The 12,500-nt window shown below is 42.3% G+C and overlaps 1 protein-coding gene across 1 annotated transcript in view; it reads left to right on the forward strand.

Moving 5' to 3' along the window:
- Npas3 (neuronal PAS domain protein 3) overlaps positions 1-12,500 on the forward strand; it is an 825,350-nt gene that overhangs the window by 800,636 nt on the left and 12,214 nt on the right. The window contains exon 9 of the mRNA XM_028757484.1: positions 1,426-1,532. Coding sequence (XP_028613317.1) covers positions 1,426-1,532 — 107 coding nt within the window. The remainder of the gene's footprint in view (positions 1-1,425; positions 1,533-12,500) is intronic.

Raw genomic sequence — 12,500 nt, forward strand, 5'->3', positions numbered from 1 at the left:
CCCTCTCCTCCCTCTCCTCCCTCTCCTCCCTCTCCTCCCTCTCCTCCTCCTGCTCCTCCTCCTCCTTCTTCTTCAAGAAAGTGGATGTTTAAGTATACTTGGGAAACAAGGTAATAAACAAAACCACAAGCCTGTTTTGTATCACAAATGCTCTGAGAACCCCTTTTCATTTCTCCAAGGAATCTTCTCTTACTAAGGATTCTAGTTTGGACAAAATCATTATTTCAATTACTAAACATTGAGAAATCCACTTACCTCATTGAGTAGTATATTTTGATTATACCCCATTGCTCTTTTTTTGTTTTTGTTTTGTTTTTTGAGATAGTGTCTCACTGTGTGGCTGTAGCTGTCCTGGAACTCCTGCCTCTCTCCCAGGTGCTGGGTTGACAAGCATGTACCACCACGCCCAGCTAACTCCATGATATTTTTGGGTTAGCAGTCCTTATTAGATTCCTGCCTTGTGAATCAGATACAGTTCTCCAACACTAATCCCATGTCTTTTAAAGGTAACATTTCCAAATATTTGTTTCACATTTGACTAGATCCTGTGTCATAAGTAATTTCTAAAGGGACAATAGAATAAGCGAAACAAAATCTATTTTTTTACCAACCCAAATGAATGATATAGAAGACAATAAACGTTTTATGCATGTCTATATAAACAAGGCAGCTCTCCCTACGTGTTGTATCGTTTGGGTTCTGTATGTCTGTGTCCTGTTTGAGGACGCTGGACAACCAGCTATGGACACTGGTACACACATACTGTTGAGTGCGGGCCCTGCAAGACTTGCTGAAATGGTTTTAAACTTTCTGTGAAGAATCTACCACAAAGTCCCAGTTAAAAGAGCCAGGAGTGAAAGCCGAGCTCCCAAATGACTGAGACTAAAAAAGATAATACCCCTAGGCATCTGTATGTCTCAGCATTTAAATTATATCCCTTGAAATGCCAATTTGGACTTTGTGCCAAGAAGCAGCTGAATCCCTTTTTTCATGGAAATACCCAACAGAAGACCAATCTGCTTAAATGAAAGGTGTCTCTAATCACTTGGTATAAACGTAACATGTTTTTATTTTATTATGTAACCTTGAATTATCTTGTCCTGTAATGAGCGTCTTGCCTTGTTACAGTTCCTCAATAATTTCATGGAATTACGTTGTCCAAATGTGATTCTGATGCCAAGGAAAAAAAACCTACCTAATTACTTAAATACAATTGCTTGATCTAGCAACATATCCAAAATTTAATAAAAATGTTGTTATACACCACAGAAGTAATCTTGTCCGCTGACAGCATTCGCTCCAAGTGCCTCATCCTCACAGGTACTCGGCATGATGGGAATGTGGCTAGATCGGCTTCAGGCATTATTTCACGGTCGCTCTAGTCTCCTCCTCTCTGAGTTCCAGTCTCTGTCGTTCTCTTTGTAGGATTAGTGATTACATGGATCTGAGCCCTGTAGACATCGTAGGGAAAAGATGCTACCACTTCATCCATGCCGAAGATGTGGAGGGCATCAGGCACAGTCACCTGGACTGTAAGTACTCCTATAGCAAAGTAGCCTGGGCAGTATTGTTGGTTGGTTTGTCTCTGACTTCATGGCACTCGGTGTTGACTTGCCCCTTCATGTCTCTTGTCTATATCTGGAATGACTGTCACACAGTAAGAGATCGAATAATTTCAACTGACATTTGATATTATATTGAAAGCTGAACATTGGGCCCAGAGGCATTGTGGGATCTCCAGGCACCCTTCTAGAATTGTGTGGTCGCCTGTGCTCTCTCTCACAGCAGGTAGACAGAGACATCATCTGTCTTAAATTCCTCCTTGACCCTTTCATTTCCTAGACAACAATTTCCACTTTGAAATTTGTGGTTTCGGTTCCAAACTATAAATGGGAGAAGACAAGTTCAAATGGTCCAGAGCCTCATAAAAATGCCTGCTTGCCTAGCCACAAAAACTAGGTGAGGGCAAAGCCCTTGGAGGCAAGTGCAGAACACATCACATGAGCATCACCTGTTGATAGCAGTCTCTTCCTAGAGAAGCTGCAACAGAGGAGCCTCCAGCTTCCAACCCCTGGAAATAAGAGGCTGGTCTCCACTATGAGTCTTGCTCTGGGATCCTGGCCTCAGACTGGACCGAGATCTTCTGTAGAATGAGAGTCAGGAGGAGCAGACACACGCTGCTTGAGTTTAAGCAACAACTGACATACAGGCTCAGCAAGCAAATTTCTCTCAGAGTCCACCAGCCTGCTTCTGCACAAAAAAGGTCCAGGAAGCTGTGGACTGGTGGAAGTTCCCTCTTCCGAGCATATGACCATCCTGCAGACTTTCTGAAAAAGGAGATCTACCAGCTACGTTCTCGGAAAGTTCTACATTAGTTCAGAAGTCCGACTTTCAGTGCAGGCACGATGCTCCCAATGAAATAGTCCAGCTCAAGGTAAGGGCTTTATGTCGCATAGACTAGAGTGGTAGTCTTTGCCCCTTCTTGTTTCAGCTGAAAAGAACTATGCCCCAGATATCTAGCACTTTGCAATGAATTCTTCAGTCTCAACTCAGCTCTTCAAAGTCTGATGGTAACTGAGCTAGCCCAAGTGTCTCTGCAGTCAACACTGTGTTACTGTGTTTTTAACTCTACATTAGCAACGGTGATATGGAATCAAATTCAATGTCAGATTCTGTACATCTGTGTCTCTGGGCACAGCCTTAATACAGGATGCTCTCTAGTACAATCTACTCCCAACGCTGAGCACGTGCCATGATATCACTCCCCAGGGAGTCGGGAAACACACTTGTTGCTAAGAATGAATGGGTGTTATGTATCACAGAAGCAGATGGCTCTTCAATTAATTGGGGAGGAAAATGATGTTGTTTTCTGAACAGAAACATCAGGTTCTTTGTTGCTGGGAATTCAGGAGAAAAAATGTAAAAAAAATACAGATCTCTGAAGAGACCAGTGGATATAGTTCTGGAATGCCACAGGCCAGAGGTATAGGCTTTTTAAATGAATATACTGTTTTCAAGACACTACCCCACCCCATGTTGGCAGGGAAGAGGGGAGACAGGGTGAGGAGATGGGATAGGGGACTGGAGCAGGGAGTGATTTCTCATTTGGGAGCCTTATTAAGGTCTAAATTCAGAAACCTGGTGCTGATTATAAAGAAACTTTGTCATCTTTGGGCCTTATTTGGAAAACGCCATGTTGATGAACAACTTGAAGAAACACAATTCCTGAGGAGTTCAAGGCCATGCAGCTCACTTCTTCCCAAGAGGTAACAGTCCCCAGTAAATGTGCTTGGTACCATCTTTTTCCCAGCCACTCTTGTCTTACTTTCAGTATCCAGAATGATTTAAAAGTACTGGAAAATAAACTACACTGCCATCTACCCTTATACGGTTCTCCTGATTCCTCTGCTACCTTGCCAGACAATAAACAGAGACAGTATGCTTTCCAATTCTGTGATTTTTTTTTTCATGACTTGATATTGACATAGTGGCTATTGCTTAAAGAGTTAGCCTACTAGCAATGATGGAGTTAGTACTTTTAACGCATACACATGCCTTCTTGTTTTGAGTTCTTTTAATAACCTCAAGCACATGAAAAGCAAACAGAATGGGCTGATAATTCTGCACAGTAAAATACACTTCACATGTTTAGCTACCATACTGTGGAGTAACCTCACAATGTCAAGTAGCGCACAATTAGTCAAACTGTAGGGGGAGGAAAAGGACTGTTTTGATCCTGCAGAATTTTGATCCTAATCAGATTGAAATTCCAATGTTCTTGTAGTGCTTAATATCTCCTCTCTCTCTCTCTCTCTCTCTCTCTCTCTCTCTCTCTCTCTCTCTCATACATACACACACACACACACACACACACACACACACACACACACACACACACACACCAAGCTGATTCCAATGTCAGGTTTTGCATTCTGTGACTGAAATAAGATGCTGAAATATACAAATGCATCCCACTTGGTACAATAAACATTAACATCATTATAAAGTAAGATTGAGTTTGAAATTGTGTGATGGAATGTCTGATGTTTACCTAATTCTCAGACCAAAGCCAGCCCAGTAACAAAATGACAGAGCATGTAATAAGTCTTGGTTGTGTAAACACTGGAAGAAAAGGCAAGGAACCAGCACAGCATCTTGCTTGTCCAAAGCCCTAGGCTATTACTGAAGGAGGTCTCAACTGTGCCTTCCTGGCAGGAGAAGGTCACAGTGACATAGATTCAGTTCAAGAATAAGATAGAATTCTAAAACAAAGGGGTGGTTAAAAAATAAACCACATTAACTATTTAGCTTTTCTTCCTAGAGCTATTGGCACAGTTCCTGGATCTGTCTGTGAAAGGTGGGTTTTTAGACATCTGATCATACTTCAGATATTCTGATATCTGTCTTGTGCTCCGAGTCACAGATAAGACTTAAAGAAAAGGGGTCTCAGATGTCTTTGAGAACTAGAAACCCTACCTTTATCATTGGCATCTCTTCTCAGCATAGGTGTCTGTAAATCCATAAATGAACTTGTCCGTAGAATGAGAAAAGTAAAGAGAAATCTCAGCTGCACCAGGATCAGATGACTCCGAAAAGATACGGAGACCACATGCTTCCCACTGAGCAAGTTCAAGATGCCTGGTAGTAGCTAGCTAGATCTCCACCTACAATGTCACATTGTTAGCAGGGCTTGCTGGCTCACATCTGTAATCCCTGTGGAGAGGCTGAGGCAGGAGGATTACCAGAAGTTCACATTTAGTCTCCCTAGTGACCATGGTTCTAAAGGCAAGGGAGTTTCAAGTCTGTTTATTTCCCACTGCGACAAAAGACCTTTGTGATTTCTTTTCATTAAGCCCAGTTTCATTGGTTCTTCAGGTCAAATTGGCTAAATCACCATTTCAAGGTTTCCATTTTAAACTGCATATGGTAGTGATTATTTTGGGACCTTTCTCTCTCCACTGCCCTTTAGTCTTCCATTGCTCAGGAGACAGTGACCTAGGATGACCATTCATGTCCCCTAGATCACATGTTCCAGCTACCTAAGAGCATCTGGGTCACTGTTGAATTATAAGATTGTTTCAGCACAAAACACTCTGTCTGTCTATAACCTAAGACATGGAGTGCTAAGCCAACTGCAGGCATGTGCTTTGCATTTGTCTTTATTCCTACTAATGAAGCCTTCGCCTAGAGTCTGAGCTGTTTTCTTGATCCAGCCCCTAGGGTTCTTCCTAGGTCAGATCAACAACTCTCTAAAACCGTAAAAAGAGACTCAGCTTTCTTTCACCATGTGACTTTGTGTCCCACTAGCAACACTCAAGATTCTGCCATGGGATTGTAAGAAAAGAAGCATGAGCTACAGGCAGTGGCTCCCCCCCCCCAACCCCAGGATGACAAAAACTCCAAATGACTTTCCAGAGAAACAAAAGGCCTGCCCTGTTGCCTACAGGACCACGTGGAAATGAAAAGCACGGCCGACCCGCTATACTTTAGGGCGTGTGTTCAAGCAACACACGGTAGCCATAGTGCTTGCTTCTTAATACATTTTTAGCAACATGACTATATAGCTACCTGGCATAATGCATTCCATGCTGTTTTGCATCAATAACCCCTACACTTCCCTCCTGAAGGCGTCTCATCGCCAAATGCAAGCAGACTGCTTAATGCAGGACTAATTAGTATATCCCCTTCCAGTCTGCAGGCCCTCCATTGTAATTCCTTCCCAGCTCATTTTTTTCTACAACTGAACATCAATCAAAGTAAGTGCCCTGCCTGCCTAGGCAACACAAGATGTCCTCCATGCATTTGTCATCTGCCACACAAACAAAGGGGGAATTTAATTGTTGATTTGGGTATGCAGCCATAGCTCACAGGAAAGGGAGCTGCAAGTGAGGGAAGACAGGAAAGAATAAAGTTTGATGGGTGGGCCAAAGACAGATTGCACCAGGGGCTCTCTGATGGTTTCTGATCTCCGTGCTTCCTCTGGGCTGGGTCTTCGGGGATTTTGCTACAACCTGGCCGTTGCCTGGACTTTTTCCCAAAGTAAGTGATTTTTTTTTCTCTTCTCCCTTATGAATATGAAAATCCCCATGGAAGAAAATACATTGAATAGCTACCACAGCTGCCTTTCTTCCAGAAGCCAAGTCGGTCTACATTGTTGTCTGTTCCTTAGCCACAGACACTGTCACAGGCCAGCAAGAAAGCACCAGGTTTCTAGGCAGGAATGAACTAGGGTTAGTATTTTGTGTCTTTCTTCTTGGGGCAAATGCTGATTTGGGCTTTTCAAGTCCATGGCAGTCAAGTCCAGAGAGCAAAGCCAGAAAGCAGGCCTGTGCTCACCAGCTGAGTGCTTGTCCCGCTTGTCAGCCTGTTCGGGAGCAGTGTGGACATGTGCAAGGAGCTTGTACATGCAATACTTCAGGCCTATGCCAAATATACTGAACCAGAGTCCAGGGTTTGTAAGTCCACATTCGCTTGCCAACTCTCTTCACAGTGAAGACTGAGCAGTGCTGACCGCGCTGGCGTCTGGGAAGAACTATTTCATAAGGAGTAAATACAAAGCAACTAATCAGCTCAAGTCCCTTTTCGTCTAGTGTTGGAGTGATTTTGTTGACGATAGTGGCATGTAAGCACATTGATTGAGGACAATCTCAATCAATGTTCAAATGAAATGAGTGTATAATTATCCGATAAACTTGACTTTTTTAAAAAATGATATAAACGAGGACTGGAGAGATGACTCGGTGATTAAAAAGCACTTGCTACTTCTGCAGAGGACCTGGGATTAGTTCCCAGCACCCACAGGGTAGTTAAAACCCATCTACAACACCAGTTTCATTCATTTCAGGGACCTGTGCAGCATCTCATGTTCATGGTATACTCACACGCACACACACTATGCTAAAAGTTACGATATCTAGCTTAGGGAGGAAAAGGAAATCTTTGATGTTTCTCCCCAGGGTAATAGTTTCCTATGAATACTTTATTACACATGTGAGTAAGAGGAGTGATATTTTCCCTGTTCACCTTCATGTAACATTTCTGATTAATTTACCATATACGATACCTCATGGTATTACTAGGAGGTTTAAAAATAAGGTATTCAGGGAGCTTACATACTGGTGGAGAAGATAGCGTGAGACAACCAACTCTGAATATATAACATAAAATGAAAACTATTAAGATGTATGAATGAAATACAGAGATCCCAGAGGTGGGGGCATCCAGAGGGAAGATGGAAAAGAAGCCCCAGAGGGGGACAGACAGGGCACACTTCCCCAGCTCTAGAAAGAGGATGCTAAGGAGCCAAGATGGCAGGAGATACAGAGGAGTAGCAAGGGCATTCCAGGAGCAGAGAAGTGTAGGAAGCATAGAATACAAAATCGCTTTCCCCAGAGAGCGAGCTACAACTTTGACTTGACGGATAAATTCAACTCTCCAGTGGACTTTTGTCCCAGGTTGCCGGTTCAAGTAGTAGCTTCTTTTGTTATGTGGTTTTTAATACAACAACATCAAAAGTAGTCCTTTTAAAAACAGCTCTTATAAAACATGATCGGAAAAGAATCAATACTCCTAAATCATCCATTTCACCTAAGCCAACTAGCCTAGATAGACTCAACCCCGTCGCTTTTTATTTTTACCATCTATTCTTGATCTTTTGTGAGTTATCTTTATATTTTTCTTTTTAAAAACCAGTCTGCATATTAGAGAAGGTCTTTTAAGATGTGTTTAGGTTCAGCTGAGCAGCATAGAATTTACTTCACGTATGTGGCTACTATACAAGAGTTTACCTGCAACTGTGAGGTTGACTAACCCCTCCCAGTCAATACCAATATCCTGTCCGGCTTCATGGAGTTTTGTGGAGGGGCATATCAACTGAAACCTACCTTGTTACATATGGGTCCACTAAGGATAGACAGGTCCATTTCATCCCTTCTGCTTCTTTTTACTCTCCTTTAGTCTCTGAACCTGTATTCTGACTTTTTAAGGACTTCACTCAGCCTATGTCAGACTCCTTACCCCTTAGTAGATGTACTATGCCAGTTTCTATGTACTTGTCACCATTATAAACTGATAAGTGGAAGCGAGACTCTGCCCTCCATTCAAACGCAACTGGAGAGAAATCCCAGCTGAAGAATGAAAACATTTCAATCACTTTCCACACTCAAGACTCCTCCATGAGCTCAACTGCCCAGTGTTAGGGGCGGGGATTACTGAGCACTAATTGACACCACTGTCCACCAGTGAGCAGCCCCATGGACAGACTTTGTTTACCATCATCTCTTACCAAAGTAAGCACTCAGAAAGAAAGAAAGAAAGAAAGAAAGGAAGAAAGAAAGAAAGAAAGAAAGAAAGAAAGAAAGAAAGAAAGAAAAAGAAATCTTCCTAGGTGATTGGAGAAACCTACCCTCATTCCGAGCCAGAGTCCTTTCTTGGTGCCATGCCGAAGAGTTCACTACTTCCCCTTTATGTAACAAATTTTTTCAAAAAGAAAGGTTAGAGACCAGAAAAACACCAGCTCTCACTATTTGAGGTTGGAAGAGGCAGGAATGAGTAGTACTAAAACTCCCTGGTTGGACTAAAACTAGCTTGAAATAACTCTGAGGGCTGTAGAAGTGGTGCTATGGTTAGTAACCCTGCTCTTCCAGAGGTCCAGGGTTCGATTCCCAGCACCCACCTAATGGATCACAACAGCTGTCTATAACTCCAAACCCAGGCGATCCACAGACACCAGACATACATATGGTACACATACATATGTGCAGGAAAAACACCCATACACGCAAACTTTTAAAAATAAACTCTAAGATCTCTGGGTCACTTGTGCCACCATCCTTTGATCCTGTCTGAGAACGCCATACTGATGCCATCAGATTTTAAAAGGCTTGGATTCCAATTCAGTATATAATCATGAAGGAGGGGGAAATTTATTTTTTAAGCTGAACAAATTGACATGTCCCAAATCAATGAAAAGTTTTCTGCATGATTCAATATTAGCAGTTAATAAAGATCTATCAATTGGCAGGGCGAGAGGACAAAACCTCTTCTGAGGTTGTAAACCACAGACAGTGGCTCAAGCAGGGCCTGTCACTAGCGTGCAAGATGGAATCCATATTTGGTGCACAGTCATTCACAGAACATTTACAGGTCCTTTGTCTTTAAGCTTGGAACTCCCATTAAATATCAAATCTCATCTCATCCAACTTAACCAAATATTGCTCAGCACATAGATTTTTTAAAAAAGAAGTGGGGAGGGGAAACTAATTTGTGGACGCTTGCCATCTAAGACATATCTAGCTCACTAATTACAAAATCTATAGGAAAGTGTGCCTGGCATCAGAGTGTCAGTTGATCCTCTGAGTGGTTCTAAATGAAAAACTGTCTTCATCACAAGTAAATAAAGCACTTAACACAGTCTCCGGCTCCAGTGCTGTCTCCCCTGTGGATCTTAACAATGACCTTCCGGTAAGCATCAAGGACTATAACTTTTTAGATAAAGAGATTTGTTCTTGTCTTAGGCTTGCGTCAGGTTCCTTCTCCAGTAGCCTACAGTTTTCAAAAGCAGAGAAAAAAGTAATCCAGAATTTTTTTTTTTTTTCAAAAAGTCTGTTTCCAGAATGAAGTTTCCCTGTCAGCCTGCCTGCCTTGGGCCTTAGGTGAAGAAGCAGAGATTAAAGAGTCAGTATTCTTTTTCATGTTTCATCTGCCAGTTTTGTGAATGTAGAAAGAAAACCAGTGGCCACAGCTAAGCACCCAGCTGTGGTATTAAGTAGAAAGCATGATCTTAGCACACACATCCTTACTTAAACACACACACACACACACTCCCTCTCTCTCTCTATCTCTCTCTAATGCATTCAAAAATCATTTTTGAATCCCTAGCAAAAGGCACCAGTCTCTCTGCTCCACAGCTATTGATGGAGGTAGCGCAGTGAGGGGGTAAGAGTTCTGCAGATGTATCCTCCTATTGCCACGCCAATAATGAGGCTCTTTGTTCAGCCCCGTGAATGTGAAGTGTGGCCTGTCCGATGACCTCACCATTTCCTAGTTATTCTCTACTTACCTGAATACACCAAGTATTGCAGCTTTTTAATGCATATGCAAACCCCTAAACACCCTTCTGGGAGGCACTGTGCTAAATGACTGCTTTGATATGTGTTCGTCTCTTCAGACTACATTGCACTGCTTCCTTCTCCATGAGACACAACTCACTCACTATCTAGACGATGTGGGTTTTGTAAAACAGCCCAACAGAGAGACACCACATTCTCTCCCTCTTTTTTTTTCTCTTCATATTTCTGAAGGCAAATTTGTACTGAATTGTTTAGATAACAGAATGATATCCCCCACTGCAGACACTGGCTTCTTTTGTATCCTTGCAGTCACTGTCTCTGTCTGTGGACAAAGTTTTCCCAAGGAAATGTAAATCCTTCTGTTGGGAACTATGTATGTGCAGGGACACAGTATGCCCCGAGGCAACAAAGTTTGTGGGGTTTAGGGGTAAAAATAAGTATGATTTACAAACAGAACATTCTTACCTATGGTCTTGAGTCAAGAGATCAAGTGGCATTTTAAAAGGATGTCCAATAAAGCTTAACATCCCATCTTTCATTAGAGAAGGGGTGAATATCACAGGTCACATATTTTAAAATGTAAGCACTTCACAGTCGGCTTCTGGGTACGTTAGTTGCCATTCCCTGCCCAATAGGGCATTGGGTAGTGTTTTGACTAAAAGCCAAACAGACACTCAAAAGTGGTTCTTTACTTGCTAGGTGGGCAGGTCTTAACCAGAACACAAGAACTGTGTTCTTCACCCAAGTGTAAGGTCAGCTCTGCCCCACCAGGGCCACAGTGTGTCAGGTGCCTTCAGTGTGGGAGTAGGGGGGTTCCTCTGAGAATCACCCACCAATGGCTACTGATGCTCCCCTAGACTAGGAGGAAAAAGGAAGAAAATAGTGCCTAGATCGTTCAAGATTCTAAGTAAACCTGGGTTACTTTTCCTCCCTGCGTCTTCATGGATGCCTTGTAAAAATCTAAGAAAAGGCCATTGAAACTCTCTGAGATCTTTAAATAAAACCTAATTACCTCAACTGCATACCCTTAAAAGACACAACTCTAAAGATGTTTGGATGTGATCCGTCAGTTCCATTGAAGGGTACACAAGGCAACCAGCCCAGGAATCTTGACTGTAAAATGTACACATTAAAACAAGCCACATAGATGATGCCAGACCATGTGTCAGCAGTTCTCAACCAATATCTCATGGGTGCCACAGGGAAAACCAATTGTCATGTGTATTTCCTCTCCTTCTTATTCTTGTTGGTGTGTGTGTGTGTGTGTGTGTGTGTGTGTGTGTATACACTCTGGGGCTCATTGGCTTAGTGAAAAGTCTTCTCAAGGGACAGTTAGCTATTTTTAAGGACTGCCATATCAACTAATTTTTATTGTATTTATTTCTGATTTTCTCCACGAAAGGGGCTTTATGAAGAAGGCTGACCTAAATATTCTCTCATTTCTCCCTCATATTCAAACCCACAACTCAAAAACAACAGCAGCAGCTACTAGATAACAAAGAATCCAAAGAGGGTTGGGTTTTTTTTTTCTTTTTGTATTTTTCAAGTTCTCTAATTTATTACACACTAAAAATCTCTTTCAAACTGGCACCAACATGGCTTTTCTTCTTGAGCTGATTAGGGCCACATGAGCTCAGGAAAAGCTGTCAGATCCTGCCTCTGGCACAGCTGGAATGATCCAAATGATTTGCCAGTCTGATTTTTTTTCCAAGAAATAAGCTTCATCCCAAAGTTATAAATTTATATTCTGTGAGAAGTTATGAGCAAAAAGTATTCCTGATTCAGTATGAAAGAAGGCATCCTGGGAACTTCTTTTATGTGAACTTGAAAACAAAAGCAAGCTTGGGTAACATTTTGGTCAACATTTCATTCTCTCCTGGAACTACCATCTTATTTTCTCTGTGGATTCCAACAGTACACGGAGGTCTCATTCAGAAAACACCATCCCACGAGTCATTGCTAAAGACCATGTGAAGATGGTGACCCTGGCAAATTCTGTTAAAGACCAGTTCAGGGAACAATTATGACCCAGAGACTGCTTGTCTTCAGCTGTGCGCCATGAGCTCTGAAGCCTGTGGTATTCACCAGTGACAGAAGAACAGCCACAGTGTTCCCGCTCCGAGAGGAAGAAATCCTTGCTGTTCAGTCCTTCCCTGGCCTCCTCTTCACAACCAGAACTCACCTGCCTGCCTCTTTGTCATTCAGGGATGTATTCTAGACTAGGCATCCCTGAACCTGGATTTAATGAAAGAGTCAATTAATGTATTCATAGACCCTAATAAATTTGTATTTATCTTCTCAGCAAATGCCCTCTAAGCAGACCAAGCCATCTTCCCTCGTCATTTAAAGATGGCATTGCATCAGCTCTTTGTATTAGAAACGGTGTTTGGATCCTTATCTGAAAACTGTCAGGGAGGTTGGTGGTTTAAG

Source organism: Grammomys surdaster, unplaced genomic scaffold (genome assembly GCF_004785775.1).
Source record: "Grammomys surdaster isolate TR1022 unplaced genomic scaffold, NIH_TR_1.0 126163, whole genome shotgun sequence".
Taxonomy (NCBI): Eukaryota; Metazoa; Chordata; class Mammalia; order Rodentia; family Muridae; genus Grammomys; species Grammomys surdaster.